Here is an 18,520-nt window from a genome sequence, read left to right as displayed (position 1 = left end):
GGGGACTGCGGGAGGCCGCGGCCCGCAGGACGAGGCGCGGGCGCAGAGCGAGTGGGGCGTGCCCCGGAGGGGGCTCGGGGGGCGCTGGGCTGAGCGCACGGCCCGGCGGGGCCTGCGGACGCCACGGCCGCTCCCGAGCTCCCGGAGGCCAGGGGCGGGGCGCGCCGGGAGCGCGGGGTGGGCCCGGGGGTGCTGCCGGGCCGCCCACAGGGCGGGTGCGGGGCTGGGTGGGGCTTCCCGCGGCCCCCGCCGCCCGACCCTACCTGCTGCTTCAGCTCGCGGCTACGGCGCTGCACCGCCCGGAGGGGGTCGCGGGGCCGCCGGGCCAGCATCGCCCGGCCACGCCGCAGTGGACGCCGGTCGCCGTGGAAACCAGCGGCGGCGTCGGCCGATGACGCCATCGCCCCGCGCCGGCCGGTGACGCCATCGCCCTGCTCCGGCCGCGCGCTCGGCCTGCCGGGAAGGGGCCGGTGGGGGGCGGGGCGCGGCCGTCCGGGGTGGTCGCGCTCGCCTCCTCGTTCCAGGGGGAGCGGCCGCCGCTCGCCGCCGAGATCAGCGGCCCCGCGCGGCGTCCGCACTGCCCGGACGTCGCAGCGAGGAGCCCGGGGGCGGCCCGAGTTTGACGCCCGCTGCGCGCCAGCGGCCTGAGCGGGCTTCCCGGGGCCGCCCAGGGAGCTTCCTCCGCGGCTCCGCGGGCTTCAGGCGCGCACCGGGCCCAGAAGCAGGTCTGGCTCCCTTGGTGTTGCCCGGTGTCGCTCCGCGCCGTTCGGCGAAGGTGCTGATTGTCTCTGGCCCTCCCTGGAGCCTGGGACCCTCCTCACCTGGCCTCACCGTCCAAGCCCAGGTGTGAGCCGGGGTGGACTTGGCTCCTGAGAACGCCGGTCGGGCGCCGTGGCCGGGTCCTCGCCAGCAGGTCGCGCGACCCCACGGGCTTCGCGGCCTTCTCTCTGTTGCTTTCTGTGCTTTTTCCTGTAGATGATATAGAGGAAAGTGCACAAACCTGTGTCGAGCTGACTGGGTCTTCACGCACTGAAAACACCCCCAAGTAATACACCCGGAAGAGCGGATCTAGTGATGGTGACAAGTCGCTGCCTCGCTGACACTTCTGTGCACGCTTGAGCAGGTCGGAGCACCCGCCCAGTGTCAGGAAGAAGATCCAGACCACTCCCAAGACGGGACTTACAAAAGGCAAACCTGTCCTGACTTGCAACAGCAAAAACCGTTTGCGTATTTTGGAAAGCATGTGCGGTGCGGCCTTTGTGTACCGCTTCTTCTATTCAACGTGCTTCAGAGCTGCCCCCGCATCGCTGCATGTGCTTGTGGTTTGTCAGTTTTCACTGCTCTGCGGCATTTCGTTGTAGGGTGACTATTTTAGGGCTGTTTAGTAGTGCTGAGAACATTCCGGTGCACATCTTCCGGCGAGCACGACTACACAGTGCTGAGTCACAAGTCTGTCTGTGGCCAGCTTCGGTGGGCACGGCCTCGTCTCCCACACTGGTGGCACTTATCTACACCACCAGCAGAGTATGAGCTTTGGTTCGCCGTGTCCTTGCTGATGTTTGGCATTCTCTATTTTGTTGTAGCTCATGTCTTTGTTTCGAATTCATTTCTTATTATGGCTCACATCACTTAAAAGTTCAGAGTGGAAGATTTGGAGAACGTGAGTCTTCCTCAGAGGAAGATTTACCAGTGTGAAGCAAAAGGCCAAGTACAGTGTGCCCATGCGGTCCAAGAGACAGCAGTGATCTCCAGGGTGTGGGGAAGGGCTGTGAAAAGGAGCAGAAAGTCTGATGAGCCCAATATGCGGCAGAAGGGGTGCTAAGAGAGGCAAGAAGTAAGGCAGGTCAGGGAGCTGCTGTGAGTAAACAGCAGTGACAGCGGCATGCATTTTAATACATTAACTGTGTACCATTTCCAGGGTATGTGACTGGCATTGTGACCCCTGGCTCCCAACGCCCCATTGTCAATTTTGGCAAACATGCAAAAAGTTATATCTCCATGTAAGACAGTGTTTTCGAGGGAAAAAAAACTCTTTTATGTTGGACATGGGGAAGAACTGACCACAGAGCTGTGGACACACAGGCTCAGGGTCAAGAGGAAGTAGACAGAAAAAAGGGAAGATCAAGACTGAAAACCATGTAAGGACTTGACGACTTGGGGGTAACACCAGCCAGAGAGGCAGGATGACAGAAACGCTGAGGTGAGCCCGAGAGGGGTGTGTCAGAGGCCGCACGTGGGAACGGGATAGAAGGGACCTGGAGAGACCAGGTCCACCAGGAAGGCAGAACAGGCCGTGACCAGGCCCAGGCACCACAACGCGATGCTGAACCCCGCACAGCCCGACAGTGGGGAGGCAGCATGTGCCGCACCAAACCTGCCTTTTCTCAAAAAGCCTCACCTCCAGGCGCCACCACGCTGGAGACTGCACGCCAGGGTGGGATGGAGCGCTGACAACCCACATTTCAGTCCTCGAGTCTGCCTTCACACAATGAAAATAAAATTGAGTGAGATCATCACAGCCCCAATAAAAGGAGGTGGGTTTTCTATGGAAACTTTTGTGAATTTTCTTATACTAACATGGAGCTACTAACATCAGAGGCACTGAAATCAGTCTTTTTAGGAATGACCAAGGGCAGTGCTCTAGAAATATCCAGGCTTGGTCACTCACACTTGAATTTTAGATATGGTTAGGATTTATCTCTATGATCTATTCAAGAAGGTTTCTCCTTCACATACATGTATTCCATAAATACGATTTTTGCCAATAAAACTTATACTCTGTACTTGGCATATACTGTCACTCCCGGGAATGCATATTTTAAGACAGTCTCATACATTCCTTTACAGGCCCAGTAAAACAGCTGACCAAGGGACACTTAATGGTCCCTAGGTCATCTGTTTTGTGGCTGTACTAAGGAACTGACATAAAACAGGGGCCTAGATTGTAAGCGTTAATGGCAGACACATTTATTTCTAGATTTGGGGAGGCTGTTTATATCTATCACCTGGTGTTTAGAGATAAGAACAAAGCTGATCAGGTCAAGATTAAGGTAGTTCAGAACCCAGGGCTAAGGAAGATTGTCTTTATTTTAGAACCATACCTACTCTTTGAGACCAAAGGAAGAAAGGTTTGTCTGGAACCTAAATTTTCTGTAGCACATAATCGAATTCAACCTGTCTGGATAGCTCATTTGAACAACTGAAATACAGGGAGCCCAGAATAAAAATGAGGGCCTTTAATCCTGTACAGCTTAATGCAATGCCTGGATACACCCTAGAATATATTAAGCAGATAATCAAAAAGTATTGGCAAAGTCCCTTGAAGGATGGGAGAAAAAATATGGAACTACTGAATTTTATCATAGGGAATCCCTGATACTGTGTCAAACATTGGGGACACCAAAATCAATAGGCAAGCCCTTGATCTTGAGGCTTACTCTTGTGAAGCTTATGTATATAGTGAAGAAGCTTTCTGTAGCACATAATCTAACTCAACTTGTCTGGCTAGATTATTTGAACAACTGAAATACAGGGAGCCCAGAATACCTCTAGGTATGCCTAAGAGCTACTGCTGGAGGACCTCTTTTGAGGCTCAGATGTGGCCTCACTCTAAACCCAACTCTGTAAGTGAAATCATTGCCCCTGCCCCTACATGGGACATGACATCTAGGGGTAAAAGTCTTCCTAGCGGCATGGGAGAGATTCCCAGGGATACATCTGGCCCTGGCACTATGGGATCAACACTTCCATCCTGACCAGAAGGGAGAAAATAAGTATAATGAATTAGGTGTTAGTGGCTGAGAGAATTCAAACAGAGTGGAGAAGCTACTCTGGAGGTTACCCTTATATGCAAGCTTCAGTTAGACCTTACTACCTATCATAACTTGCCAACCCCCAACCAAAACCATTCCAGCCAATCCTAAAGAACACCTAGAGCAATATATAAGATTCTACAAAGGGGTGAGGCACTAGGGTAACTTTCCAGAAACCTACAAAACCTCCAGATGGGTCCCTGGACCAGGTAAGTCCGGAAACCCAGAGGGCCCAGCCTCTCCAGAATATCAGCTAGTTCCATGTCCCTACCCCACATTACTGATAGCTCCTTCCAACATGAAAAGGTCAGAATGGCCATAGTCCAAATACCTCTAACTAGTGGGATATAAAGGTGAAAAGGGATGGTGGAGTTATACAGAGAAGGTAGGGTTAACAGATGAATATAAGTGCTGAATCATTAAATTGATATTTCTTTTAGTCTCCAGTATCTTAGAGCAGCTAGAAGTAAAAACCTAAAATTGTGGAATTGTAATCCACACCAAACTCTTAAATCTGTTCCAAAACTAAGTGTTGTGCTGTGCTTCGAAATTTATTGCTTTTTTGTAATATGTTATTTTTCACAAAAAGGAAAAAAGTCAACTGTGATGATAAAAAAATATATATATTCCTTCTAGCCTTCTGTATTCTGGAACAATTAGAAGGTAGCTCATGACAGACTCTGGGATCTGTCCTGTAACTACTTGTGAAAGAGTGCTTTGGAAACTATTGGTTTTTACTTTCTTTGTTCTGTATATATATGTTATATTATACAAAAAAAAAAAAAAAGAACTGGCATAGGTTTCCATAACAAGGAAGGAATCTTCCAAAACACTAATATGTCTGTTCTGAGAATACAATTCTTTTAACCTGGTAAACTACACAGCAAGCAAGAAAACCCAACACTCTTGTCTCTTGAAAAAAAGTCCAAAAATATTTTAAATGTTTATTTTAAAAATAAAAGTGGTTCATAAAGCATAAGAGGAGAGTATTCTGTCCAGTGCTCTATATCCATCTTCAACAAGCTGTTGGAAAGAGGGAAAAAAATTAGAAATACATAATGGTTAACTTTAAATTACAATACTTTGGAATTTAAACATGTGCTACAAGGTCTGGTGTTACAGATTTAAAAAACAAAACAAAACAAAAATCCGAGGCCCTGAAAAATAAAGCAAAATAAAAAAACCCGAAGCCCTGAAAGCTCCTGATGCACTGCTCTGATGAAAATGCCAACACTAGATGCCAAAGCTCCTGACTTCCAGGCTTCTGCTCTTTCCATCTCACCAAGCTGTCAATAAATAACCTTGGCGAGCAGACGGAAGATTGCAAAGCGTGAGGCAAAGACAGACTAAAGACAGTACTCAGAAGGGAACAAAAAGGTGGCAGAACACCCCCACCGCCTGCGGTTGTTTTTCCTTTTATTCTCCTTGGGACTTTCGGTCTTGTAGTGTCACCCACCTGCGCGCGGTAAGACCTTCCCATTAAACACACGCAGTGAAATGAGCTACTCCAGGCACAAGCTGCTGGGGGAGCCTGTCACCGCCTGCCCCTAGACGCCCGCCCTGGCCCCAGAGCCCCCTCCAGCGCGCCGCCACAGGGGCCGCTCACCGGTACCGCGGGCCCGCAGGCGCAGGGTGCGGAGCGAGCCGGGCTCGAGCACCGCGGGTAGCCGGCGGCCGGCGAAGCTCGGGGGGCTGTCGCCGCGGGGACTCAGGCCAGGTCCAGCTTCTTCTGCGTCATCGCCAGCTTCTCCTGCAGCCTCCGCTTCCGCCAGTCCAGGTAGCGCCTCCGCAGCCAGCTCGCCTGCCAGCCCACGACGACCCCTGACGCGAAGGCCACCAGCACCGACAGCTGCAGCGCCCTCTCGGACACGTCCGCCATGACGACCGCGAGCGCCGCGGCTACGGAGCGGCGGCGGGGCCAAAAGGCGCGGCGCGGTGGCCGGCGGGAGCGGCGAGGGGGGCGGCCTCCCCCCACCCCCGGCGGCTGCGCATGCGCAGCGGCCCTGCCGGGCTTTCACGCCCGGAGCCCGAGGTCGATTGGTTGGTGTCTCCCGGTGATTTCCTTGTGTTTTAAGCTCATCTCCGCGCGTGTCTTTCCAGCCCGAGTTTGGGGAACAGACTGCGAGCCCCGTGTGTAACTTTGAATTAAAAACAAGCCAACAGGGGAAGGTGGGCGACTAGGGTGGCTCGGGTCAGCCCTGCCCAGCGGAGAGTGCGAAGGGACAGGAGCGCGGCCGACGGGGCAGCGTCTGCACCACCCGCGGCCGCCCTGGGTGCGAGGCCGAGGAACCGAGAGGCGGAAACCCGGAGCCTGGCGGAGCTGCGGAGCCCACGGGCGCGCAGGACAAGGAAATAAACCAGGCCGCGCTCCTGGGCGCGCTACCCTCACCAGCGCAGCCGGGCGACCGGGGACTCACCCCACACCCCTGAACCCCGTCCCCCGCCCCCGTTCGCCGCGCTCCCGGCGCCCCCACCCCACCACCCCCAGTGCACGTACCTGCTCCCCCCACCCCAAGTGCAGCCCAGGCCCCCTCTCCTGCATGCCTCCCGAGCATGACCTCCCCTCCCTGTTCCCTGCAAGCTGCTGCCATGTGACTGGCATTGTGACCCCTGGCTCCCAACGCCCCATCGTCAATTTTGGCGAACATGCAAAAAGTTATATCTCCATGTAAGACAGTGTTTTCGAGGGAAAAAAAGTCTTTTATGTTGGACATGGGGAAGAACTGACCACAGAGCTGTGGACACACAGGCTCAGGGTCAAGAGGCAGTAGACAGAAAAAAGGGAAGATCAAGACTGAAAACCATGTAAGGACCTGACGACTTGGGGGTAACACCAGCCAGAGAGGCAGGATGACAGAAATGCTGAGGTGAGCCCGAGAGGGGTGTGTCAGAGGCCGCACGTGGGAATGGGAGAGAAGGGACCTGGAGAGACCAGGTCCACCAGGAAGGCAGAACAGGCCGTGACCAGGCCCAGGCACCACAACGCGATGCTGAACCCCGCACAGCCCGACAGTGGGGAGGCAGCATGTGCCGCACCAAACCTGCCTTTTCTCAAAAAGCCTCACCTCCAGGCGCCACCACGCTGGAGACTGCACGCCAGGGTGGGATGGAGCGCTGACAACCCACATTTCAGTCCTCGAGTCTGCCTTCACACAGTGAAAATAAAATTGAGTCCTTAGGAATTCAAGTCCTAAGGTAAATCAATCAAGATATTTACATGCCAGAAGACAGCAGAAGATCACTAAGCATATCACAATGCAGACAGATATAGCCCTGCCTAATGACAAAATTAAAACACCAGAGGAGACACAGATGCTGAAACTAACCAAAGATGTTCATACAACTCTACTTAATAAAATAAGTGGGATAGCAAATGACATAAAGGAGATCAAGAAGACAGTAGAAGAGCACAAAGAGGAATTTGAAAGAATACATAGAAAGATAGCGGAAATCACGGAGATTAAAGATGTTGTTGACCAAATCAAAAACACACTAGAGGCACACAACACCAGATGTGAAGAGAAGGAAGAAAGAATAATTGATATAGAGGACAGGATAATTGACTTCAAAGACTCAAAACAGCAAATGGCAAAAAAGATGGGGAAAAATGATAGGGAACTCAGCGAAATGATAGACAAAACAAACCGCACAAATATAAGACTCATTGGTGTCCCAGAAGGAGAAGAGAGGAGTAAAGGGCTAGGAAGAGTAGTTGAGGAAATAATGGGGGAAAACTTCCCAACCCTCATAAAGGACATAAATATACAATTCAAAGAAGCCCAAAGAATCCAAACAGAATAAATCCAAATATGCTTTCCGCAAGGCACAACTGATCAGTCTTTCAAATGTTGAAGAGAAGCAGACAATCCTGAAAGCAGCAAGAGGAAAACAGTCTACTACATACAAGGGAAATCAAATAAGACTGACTTCAGACTACTCAACTTGCAGCCTGAGTGCGAGAAGGCAGTGGTGTGATATATTCAAGATCCTGAAAGAGAAAGACTCCAACCAAGAATTCTGTACCCAGCCAAATTGTCCTTCAAAATTGGGGGAGAGATTCAAGTGTTCACAGACAAATAAGGCCTGAAAGAATTTGCCAACAAGAGACTGGCCCTATAAGAAATGCTAAAAGGAGTTCTGCCGGCTTAGAAAAAGAAGGACAGGAGAGGGCAGTCTGGATGAGGGCACAGAATTGAAGAGCAACACTAAGGGTAACTTAAATAATACAAAGAGAAAGAGGGAAAAGAATATACAGTCTGACAAATAAAATAAAAAAGACAAGATGGTGGAATCAAGAAATGCCTTTTCAGTAATAACTTTGAATGTTAATGGACTGAACCTATCAATTAAAAGATGCAGATTGGGCAGGCAATGATGGCTCAGTGACAGAATTCTCGCCTGCCATGCTGGAGACCTGGGTTCACTTCCCGGTGCCTGCCTATGCAAAAAAAAAAAAAAGATATAAATTGGCAGAATGGATTAAGAAACATGATCCAGCTATATGCTGCTTATAAGAGACTCATCTTAGACACAAGAATACAAATAGATTGAAATGGAAAGGATGGAAAAAGTTTTCTATGCAAGTTGTAACCAAAAGAAAGCAGGAGTAGCTATCCTGCTATTGGACAAAATAAACTTTAAATGTAAAGACATCATAAGTGACAAAGAAGGACACTGTATACTAATTAAAGGGTCAATTCACCAAGAAGATGTAACAATCATAAATGTTTATGCTCCCAATCAGGGAACTCCAAAGTACACAGGACAGACATTGGCAAAACTGAAGGGAGCAATAGATGTTTCAACAATAATAGTAGGAGGTTTCAATACACCACTCTCCCCTATAGATAGAACAACCAGATAGAAGATCAACAAGGAAATAGAAAAGTTAAATAACTTGATAAATGAATTAGACCTAACATATATAGGTCATTGCATCCCAAAGCACAAGGTTATACATTCTTCTCTAGTGCTCATGGAACATTCTCCAGGATAGATCATATGCTGGGGCACAAAATAGGTCTTTATAAATTTAAAAATATTGAATTTATTCAAAGCACTTTCTCTGATCACAATGGAATGAAGCTGGATCTCAAAAACCATCAGAGAATGACAACATCCATGAATATATATGGAGATTATATAACACTCTTAAACAACTGGTGGATCAAAGAAGAAATTACTGGAGAAATCAGTAGCTATGGAGATGAATGAAAATGAGAATACAACTTATCAGAACTTACGGGATGTGGCAAAGTCTGTGCTGAGAGAGAAATTTATTGCCTTAAATGCCTGTATTAAAAAACATGAAAGAGCAAAAGTCAAGGACTTAACAGCAAAGCCGAGGAACTTGAGAAATAACAGCAAACTAACCCCAAAGCAATAGGAGAGAGAAATAACAAAGATTAAAGCAGAGATAAATGAATGGGAGAACAAAAGAACAATAGGAAGAATCAATAAAATGAAAAATTGATTCTTTTAGAAAGTTAATAAAATTGATGGGTCACTAGCAAGACTGACAAAAAAAGAGACAGGATGCAAATAAGCAAAATTAGAAATGGGAAGGGGTTCCTTACCACAGACCCTGAAGAAATAAAAGAAATCATAAGAGGATACTATGAACAACTATATGCCAACAAACTAGACAACTTAGATGAAATGGACAAATTCCTGGAGATACACAAACAAGTCTACACCGACTCAGGAAGAAATAGAAGATCTCAACAAACCAGTCACAAGTAAAGAGATTCAATCAGTCATCAAAAATCTTCCCACAAAGAAAAGTCCAGGGCCAGATGGCTTCACAGGGGAATTTTATCAAATATTCCAGAAAGAACTAACACCAATTGTGCTCAAACTTTTCCAGAAAATTGCGGAAAAAGGAACTCTACCTAACTCATTTTATGAAGCTAATGTCATTTTAATACCAAAACTGGGTAAAGATGCTATAAGAAAGGAAAACTACAGGCCAATCTCCCTAATGAACATAGATGCAAAAATTCTCAATAAAATGTTAGCAAATCGAATCCAACAGCACATTAATAATTAATAAGTTGCTAGTTTACAGTTCTAAGGCCGAGAAAATGTCCCAATTAAACAAATCTATAGAAATGTCCTATCTAAGGCATCCAGAGAAAGATACCTTGGTTCAAGAAGGCCGATGAAGTTCAGGGTTTCTCTCTCAAGTGGAAGGACACATGGCGAACATGGCGTCATCTACTAGCTTTCTCTCCTGGCTTCCTGTTTCATGAAGCTCCCTGGGAGGCATTTTCCTTCTTCATCTCCAAAGGTCACTGGCTCGTGAACTCTGTTCCTCATGGTACTGTAGCATTCTCTGCTCTCTCTGAATCTCCTTCATTCTCCAAAATGTTCCCTCTTTTATAGGACTCCAGAATCTTATCAAGACCCACCCGGATGGGTGGAGACACATCTCCCCTAATCCAGTTTAACAACCACTCTTGATTAAATCACATCTCCAGGGAGAGGCTCTGATAACAGTTTCAAACATACAGTATTGAACAGGGATTATTCTGCCTTTATGAAATGGGATTTAGATTAAAACATGACTTCTCTAGGGGACATACATCCTTTCAAACCAGCCCAGTTTACGTCTTTGTAGCTCTGTAGGGCTCCTCCAGGGGAGCAGACCCAGAGCTGGAGGCGGTGATCTATAGTAAGACCCCCTTGTTTTCCAGAGACAGCCCTGATGGAATCATTAGATCAGAGACCACCCTTCCCAGGCTCTGGGGGCGGGGGTGTGTGCTCAGAGGCTGGTGGGGCTTGTTAACCTCATTTAAAAGTTCATTTGGGTTGCGGCACAAGAAACTGCCTGGGCACCCGACATGCATTTCCCCCCTCACCTTTCAAGCAGTGTATTTAGACCCACGTGCTGCCTGGAGTTTCTTGTGGCAGCTGCTAAGATGAGGATCTGCCCCTCTTGGTGAATTGCCAGCTTTCAGCTTTGGTGGTGGTTTGCAGCCGTCCTGTGGAGAAAGCCCCCTGGCGAGCTGAAGTCGGCCCTAGTACCCCGACTTGAGCCTTCTGGGGACAGCACCAACCAGAGGGACTTTAAAGCTCCCCCGAGACTCAAATGTGCAGCCAGAGCCGAGAGCCCGTGTCTCGAGCTGATTCTTCGCGGCAGTCTGTGTCCCATCTTGTGGTACTTTATGTGCTTCCTTTTGAAGGTTCTTATTCTCAGGCCAGCTCACCCAGTCTGGGCTGCTCTGTCTTTGAGCACTCTGCAGAGTCGTTCTTTGCAGGGGGAGCAGTGGTGACTGGGAGCAGGTAGGAAGTGTCACAGCTGAAATGGCTCCAGGGCCTGGGGAGGGGGAGGTGGCCTCTGGTGACCTGCCCAAAGAGGGCCCCGGCTCCCCCTCCAGCAGATGGCCACCAGGCAGGTCCCCCCAATTGCAGGAACATGGGGAGCCCTCCCGGCCCTCCCGGCCCTTCGCCACGCGCCTGGGTAGCTCTTCACTTCAAGAGGGGAAGCCCCTCTTCCTCCAGCCCCTCTCTCTTGGGCCTGACCGAGACTCGCCTTGGCCACGGGACATTAGCAGCCTGGAATCAGCACAGGTGAGTGAACTTGGGCTTTGGGAATGCTGAGACCACCACAAAGTGAATGAGCCCTGGGCTGAGGCCCTGGCCTGCCAGTGTGAGTGAGGCAGCCCCCGCCCTCCCGCCCCAGTGACCAGACATCAGCAGAGTGGACCAGAGCAGGATCACTGCCCGGCCCACCCACAGAACTTGGGGAAATAATGTGTTTGTTCAGGTGACCAAGTAGTAGGGTGGTTAGCAAGAGTGAACTGAGAAACAGCCGCAATTGCCAGATGCTATGATTTTCAGAAGGGAGCCCAGAAGTTCACATTTCTGAGTAAGCTCCAGTTTTTAAAAAATTTGAATTATTAGCTGGCATCCAAAAAAGTACTCTCTAGGCTAAACAAAACACATCTTTAGGCTGAACCTGGGCTGTGGGTTGTTGGTTTGCGACTTTCAGGATAAAGGGACACGAGGTATTTCTACTAGGGTCACCTTGCCGCTGGCCTCTCACCCTTCTTGCCACATCTGCCGTGGCCTGTCTCGCCCCTACCTTGATGTGGAATGCCCAGCCGGCTTCCCCATGTGGTTTTCCTATGGAATGGAAGCTGCTAGCCTCGCCAGTCCCCACAGACAGGGTGAGCTGTGAGGGGGCCTTCACGAAGGCGTGTGCAGAGGCCACTCCTGCTTTAGCTGAGCGTGACCTGGGGCACGGAGGTGGGGCTGGTCATGGACAGTGGGCAAGTCCGCCAGAAGAGAGGGTTCCCAAGGGACAGGAAGGGAGATAGATAGAGCTGGAGAAGGAGATTGTGGAGCCCCTAAGTTCCAAATTAGGAGTTTTGGACTTGATTCTGTGGGCAAAGAGGATTATTCTAGGCAAAGAGAAGCCACTCAAAGCTTTTGAGTGGGCCCCCCATGGGCAAAGCTATCATCTCCTTTCTCCTGGCATCCATGGGGCAGGAGAAAGAGGGGACAGCGGGTGTGTGCCCAGGGCTGGAGGGTGTTGGGTTTGGAAAGAAAAATCCATACAGGGAAGAAGATCAACTCAGAACTCTACGTTGTGGTGTCGTTAGTCCAGTTAGCTCTCCTAGCCACTGAACAAGACACCCTGGCTGTGTTTTCAGAGCCCTCTGTCAACAGATTCTTGTTTACTCAGAGTTCCTTGTTGACTCACTTAGAGGTGTTTGCTGGAGTTTAGGGGAAGAACTGCCCTGCTGGCCCCCGCGTGCTTCTGGAACCATCTCTCCCTCCTCCTGTACCCTCTCTGTCCTGCCCTCCCGCCCAGTCCCCTGTGGCCCGGGAAGCCGCACCTGGAAAGGAGCAGAGGGACGCAGGGCCTCACGGAGCTGCTATGTCAAGCCATGCCTGGAGCCTGCCCCGGGCTAACCCCAGCTGGCATCGGTTCGAGTCCTCTTGTTTGCCGTCAATACTCGCACTCAGTGCATCCTCAAGGATTCACCTTCCTCAGAAGGAAGCCTTCCAAAGTTGGGGGCAGAAAACAGATACATCCTAAATGCATTTCTCAATCACGGGGGAGGGAAGGAAATGCCATGGCGAGGAGCAGAGGAGAAAAAGAGAATCCAGAGAAGCAGATTGTTATCAGAGCCCAGTGAAAACACACACGAGCCGGAGGCCTGACGGGGCACCTGGGTCCCGGGGAGCTCAGGCCTGGCTGGCTCGGACTCACTGGGGGCTCAAGGAGCAGAGCCCGTGTCCCCCTCCCTCACGCCCTGAGGCGTCGCTCTGCTGCCCCTGGACATGGGCATCTCTGAAAGCTCCCAAGGGGGATCGAATGTGCCTGGGGGTCAGAACCCCCTGCCGCGGCCGTCAGCTCCCCCCGCAGGCTGGGCTGCAGCTTCGCGGACAGCAGTGCTGGAAGCTCCTCTCTGCGGACACCTGTTGTCCGGCTGCCACTATCTCCTGGTCGGCGTGGGTGGTGGGTCCCTGGAGAGCCTGTGCAGCTGCAGAGCAGCTGGCCTGACATCGGCCACGTTCCCGTGTTGGGTGACAGCAGTTTGCTCCTCAGGAAGACACAATGACCTTAATATAAGCAAGGTGCACCTTGTAGGGCATCAGCTGCTGGGAGCGTTCCCCAGGCGGGTGGGGCCGGGAATGGGAGGGAGGGAAGGCAAGTGGACAGGAGGAAGACAGTCAGAGCAGATGAGGTTAAGAGGAAACTGGAGTCAGAAATGCAACACCTGCTAAGAAGGGCGAAGCGGCACATACACGAATGTAAGGGCAGGCTGCCCATGCTGAAAGCACCAGCATTTTTAAACAACAGGATGAGTTTGGATGGCAAGGGGGCATTGGAACGCTCCATTCCACGTCAGAAAGATTGTACTGGGGAGAGTAAAGCATTCCAATGCTAATGCTTTATTTATTTATTGTCTTAGAATATTCAAAGCACAAACCTTTTTGAGGCCACTCCGCTGTCCCTGATTTTAAAGGATGCAGCTGCCTCTTTGCAGTCCAGTGAAGCAGCTTGTGCAGTGACGTGAGATCTCTCTTCACCTCCGCCCCGCGCTGTCCGCACAATCGCCTGCTGGTCCTGCCACCACAGGGCAGGTGGCATGTCCTAGAATTTTATGTGAGTGGAGACATGCAGTTGGTGGTCTTTTTTTAGAGGGGTTGGGGGTTGGCTTCTTTCACTTGGCACAATTATGTTGAGATTTATCCACACTGTGTTTTAGTGTTCATTCTCTTTTTTTTGTATGCTGTAAGGTGAGGGTCCTATTTCATTCTTTTTCCACGTGAGTATCCCATTATTGCAGCACCATTTGTTGCATTTTTGTTTGTTTGTTTTGGGGAAGTGCACGGGCCGGGAATCGAACCTGGGCCCCTTGCATGGCAGGTGAGAATTCTACCCCTGAACTGCCCTGGCAGCCCCAGTTCCTCCTTATTACTGAGGAATGTCCCACGGTCTGGGCGTGCCACATTTGCTTGTCCATTCACCTGCTGGTGGCATTTTGACCGTGTCCAGCTGTTGGCTATTAAGTTGCTGCAAACATTTGTGTTCAAGCCTTGGTGTAGACACATGCTCTCTTTCTCTTTGTTAAATTCTTCGGAGTAGAATGCCCAGGGAGGCTCTGGGTGTGTGCCGCCATGTGCCGCTGTGTGCCCCCGTGTGCTGCCAGACAGCTCTGGGGAGGGGGCTGCAGGCGGAGGGGAGGGAGGGCTTCCCCTGGGGCGTGATACCGCCCCCGCCCAGGAGGAGGAGGGGCTCCCCTGCACTGTCTGCACCCCCTTCCCCTCCCCCCGGGCTCGGCAGGAAGGTCTGTTGGCTGCGGGCATTGGGCCAGCAAACCCAGCACCCCCATCCTCCTGGCCCCCCATCCTACCCCTATCCTTCCCGTCCTCCCCATCCTCCCCGCCCTCCCCATCCTCCCCTTGTCCTCCTCCATCCTCCCCCACCCTTCCTTGTCCTCCGTCTTTCTGCCCCCGTCCTTCCCTCGTCTTCCCGTCCTCCCCGTCCTGCCGCTCCATGTCCTCCCTCCATTCTCCCCCCATCCTCCCCCGTCCTCTCCCCTGTCCTCTCAACCCCCTGTCCTCCCGGCCATCCTTCCCCTGTGCCCCCCCACCGTCCTCCTGGCAGGAGGACTGCCCGCAGCCTTCATGCTTTCCAAGTGTGTGAATCAGCTTGTTCTCTGTTGCCCTGTGGGTTGGGTTGAGACCTCCGATGTGGCTCGGGACCAGGAGACAGTCCCCACCCCCAGGGCAGGGCAGGGCAGGGCAGCGCCTGTGGCAGGTGGAGGGGACGCCACGCCTGGGAGGCCACGGCCTGCACCAGGTCCCCTCTGCACGCCTCAGGGCTGCTCTGCGGGCGGGGCCTGGGCTGGGGCAGAAGCCTGTGGGCCCATGGCTGCGAGGCCAGACCACCCGGAGGCCCGCCCGCCTGGCTGCAGGGGCTGCTGCCAGGAGCCTGGGGGCTGCAGGGGCCAGGCCAGCACCGTCCGAGGAGCACCTGGCCGACGGCCCTGTGCGCTCTGCTTGCATCCCCTGCGCCATTGGCCTGGTGGCCCGAGGCCGGAGCCCACGTGGAGGCCCACCCCCAGGGAGGTGGCAGCGGGAGTGTGGCCGGCCATGCGGCCGCACATGTCATAAGTAACCGCTCCTTGGGTAGGGGGCTTTCAGCCCGACTGTCAAAACAAGGCCAAGCTCGGGGAAGCTGGGCCGCGCGTCCCCCTCAGGCCTGAGCAGAACCTAGCCCAGCTCTGGCCACCTCCCTCTAGCGGCCGGGCCCGGCCTGCAGGGACAGTCACCTTCTCTGTCCTTGCCCTTCTCGTGTTGGCCACATGCAGCCTGGGACTCGCTGCCGAGCCTGGGGTATTTCTCCAGCCAGAATTTGCACTAAGTCTAGAAAGTTCTGGGGGCTTTGGTCCCGGTGCCAGCAGGGACACCCTGGAATTGCCCCTTAGGGAATGGGGCCTTGACAGCATGCAGCTGAGAGCCAGCGTCGCCAGGGGCCGCGTCTAGCACCTCTGGTGGGGCCTCCTGGGCTGGGCCATCCCTGCTCAGGGCCCAGAGTTGGCCCCTCTGCCCTGTCCCTCGGGGGCCAGGCTTGGCCCTTCCCTGTCTCCTGCCGCCCTGGCCTCCTCTTCTCTCCTGGTGGCTGCGTCGGGGTTTGTCCCAGGCACACCCCACCTGGGTGCTGACTGTTTGCGGTTATGTGGCTCACACATGTACTATATAAGTGCATTTTTTATCCTAAGTGGGAGGTCGTGGATTTCTTCACATATATTGTTCCACAACCTGCTTGTGTCACTTACAGGTGATTGTTTCCTGTTGGTATTTATACGAGTCTGTATGTACAAGTAAAATGGGGCCAACAGGCCTCGCTGGCAGGGTCAGGGTTCACTGATGCGTCCACCTTGCTGGCTCAGTGCCAGGCACTAAACAGCCCCGCACGTAGACTCTGCCTCTGCGGTACGTGTGTGGGAACCACGGCTGCTTGCACGGCCCCCAGGGGCGCCCCCCCCCCCCCCCACCGGCCCACGGCTCCTGGGGCTGGCACAGGTGCTCGTACTCCCAGGTGGTCATCCTCCTCCACCTTGGGGACCCTGCTCCTGGGGAGCAGTTCTGCGTCCCCCCATGTCCCCATGCCCCAGCCTCTGGCTGGACATGAAAGGGCAGTGGGTGAGAAATGGCGTCTCATTGTGGTTTTGATTTGCATTTCCCTAATGACTAATGATATTGAGCATTTCTCATGTGCTTTTTTTTTTTGCCATTTGTATATCTTCTTTGGAGAAATATCTATTTAAGTCTTTTGCCCATTTTTTAATCAGTTTGTCTTTTCATTGTTGAGTTGTGGGATTTCTTCATATTTTTGGATGTGAAACCCTTATCAGATATGGGGTTTCCAAATATTTTCTCCCACGATTTTTTTTCCCACTTTCATGGGGAAGTCCTTTGATATACAAGGTTTTAAATTTTGATGACGTCTCTTTTATCTTTTTAATTTTGTTGCTTGTGCTTTTAGGGTAAGTTTAAGGAACCACTGCCTAACACAAGTCCTTCAGGTGCTTCCTGAGGTTTTCTTCTAGGAGTTTCATAGTCCTGCTTCCTATGTTTAGGTCTTCGGTCCAACTGGAGTTCAGTCCTTGCACGTGGTGTGAGGAAGGGTCCGCCTTCACTCTTTCGCGTATGGATACAGTTTTCCCAGCATCATTTGTTTAGCACACTATTCTTTCCGCGCTGGGTGGTCCTGACACCCGTGGAGAGCCGACTGGCCATAGTCTGAAGGTTTATTTTGGATTGGGTTCCACTGGCCTATGTCTATCCTTGTGCCAGTACCATGCTGTTTTAATTACAGGGGCTTTGTAATAAGTTTTAAGATCAGGAAGTGAGTCCTTCAACTTCGTTCTTTTCTGAGTTGGCTTTGGCTATTTGGGGCCCCTTACCTTCCATAGAACTTTGGTGATTGAGTTTTCCATTTCCGCAGAGAAGGCTGTTGGAATTTTGGATGGGATTGCATTGATCTGTAAATCCCTTTGGGTAGAACTGACACTTTGAATATAGTCATGGGAGGTTCTTCCAATTATTTAGGTTTCGTAGTTTCCATGTATAAGTCCTTCACATCCTTGGTTAAATGTATTTCTATATACCAGATCGTTTTCGTTTCTATTTTAAGAGGAATTTTGTCTTGATTTCCTTAAATATTACATAGCTATTTAAGAGAATGAAGCCATTCTATACTGTTATATTCTCAACTACATAATAAGTGAAAAAGAGCCAGATGAGGAAATATGCTACTTGTGTAAAAACCATAACCTATACAGGTCTGTGCAGAGTCATTTTGGGAAGGACCCACAAAGGCGGGTCACGGTGGCCGGCTGTGGGGTGGAAGTAAGAGGGGAAGAAGCAGTGCACCCCGGGCCCTCGAATCCGAGCCTTGCCTTCATTACAGTGCTGAGGAGGGAAGGCAAAGGGAGGCCGGCTCAGGTATACGACCCTTCCCACTTTAAAATCAATAAATACTCAGTTGGCTGCTATATTCTTAGGTTTATTTATATAAAAGACTATTTACACGATCTGAGGTTTTCCTTTGAATGGCATTTATGAAAAAAATAAAGAGGCTTAGAATTTGCACCTGTCGCAAAGAGCAGCAAGGAACAGCAGGTCAGACAAGCTCAGCATAACTACCGGAAACCTGTGGCTATTTGGGGAATTTTTTTTTTTTTCACAAGCACAAACCTCAAATTTGGATGAGAGCTCTCCAGACCTTTTTTAGGTTCAAAGTAAGCAGGCCAGTGTTGAACAGCGACTTCTGTTCCCACACACCCCAAAGCAGCCCCGTGGCCGCTTACTGAGGGCCTCATTGGACTGAATACTCCTAACCATCAGTCATCTGGATGTGTTTTGGGAACTTTATTTTTGGCAAATATTTACATAGATGAGGAGTGTGGCCTCCCCCGGACCCCAGGGTCACTTGCGGGAGCGCTTGCACTCCAGCAGCAGCACAACCAGCCGGTTCCGCAGGGATCTGACCTTGCTTGCATAGTGCTGCTGGAGTGTTCTCTTAAGATTCTGCCTTAAAAGATCCAAAGACGGAAGATGATGACAGTCTGGTATGTTCAGCATGATGTTGAAAAACTCGTTCCACATGTCCAGGTGAGGAAGCCTGCAGAGGTGACACAGAAACAGCGGTCAGCAGTGGCCTCCCCAGCCCCGACTTCCAC

At 51.3% G+C, this 18,520-nt stretch overlaps 3 protein-coding genes across 11 annotated transcripts in view; all 3 read right to left on the bottom strand.

The window, feature by feature from the left end:
• The window catches only part of NPHP1 (nephrocystin 1), an 87,332-nt gene extending 86,928 nt beyond the window's left edge, over window positions 1-404 (bottom strand). For 6 of the 7 annotated variants that reach the window (XM_077133727.1, XM_077133728.1, XM_077133729.1 and 3 more), the window contains exon 1: window positions 264-404. In XM_077133727.1, the coding sequence (XP_076989842.1) occupies window positions 264-401 (138 nt within the window). In that variant the 5' untranslated portion in view covers window positions 402-404. The remainder of the gene's footprint in view (window positions 1-263) is intronic. The other variant, XM_077133731.1, reaches the window with a different exon arrangement.
• Window positions 405-4,742: 4,338 nt separating this feature from the next.
• MTLN (mitoregulin) lies at window positions 4,743-5,725 on the bottom strand. The gene is made up of 2 exons (XM_077133734.1): window positions 5,419-5,725; window positions 4,743-4,835 (listed from the first exon to the last, which is right to left on the bottom strand). Exon 1 carries the CDS (start codon window positions 5,689-5,691, stop codon window positions 5,521-5,523), a length of 171 nt encoding a protein of 56 aa, XP_076989849.1. The 5' UTR covers window positions 5,692-5,725; the 3' UTR covers window positions 4,743-4,835; window positions 5,419-5,520.
• A 12,465-nt stretch (window positions 5,726-18,190) lies between these two features.
• BUB1 (BUB1 mitotic checkpoint serine/threonine kinase) overlaps window positions 18,191-18,520 on the bottom strand; it is a 47,915-nt gene continuing 47,585 nt past the window's right edge. For all 3 annotated transcript variants that reach the window (XM_077133724.1, XM_077133726.1, XM_077133725.1), the window contains exon 25: window positions 18,191-18,462. In XM_077133724.1, coding sequence (XP_076989839.1) covers window positions 18,267-18,462 — 196 coding nt within the window. In that variant the 3' untranslated portion in view covers window positions 18,191-18,266. The remainder of the gene's footprint in view (window positions 18,463-18,520) is intronic.

The sequence above is a fragment of the Tamandua tetradactyla genome, chromosome 17 (assembly GCF_023851605.1).
Source record: "Tamandua tetradactyla isolate mTamTet1 chromosome 17, mTamTet1.pri, whole genome shotgun sequence".
Classification (NCBI taxonomy): domain Eukaryota; kingdom Metazoa; phylum Chordata; class Mammalia; order Pilosa; family Myrmecophagidae; genus Tamandua; species Tamandua tetradactyla.
The sequence above is the reverse complement of the archived record's forward strand: the minus strand, read 5'-3'. Positions and strand labels throughout refer to the sequence as shown.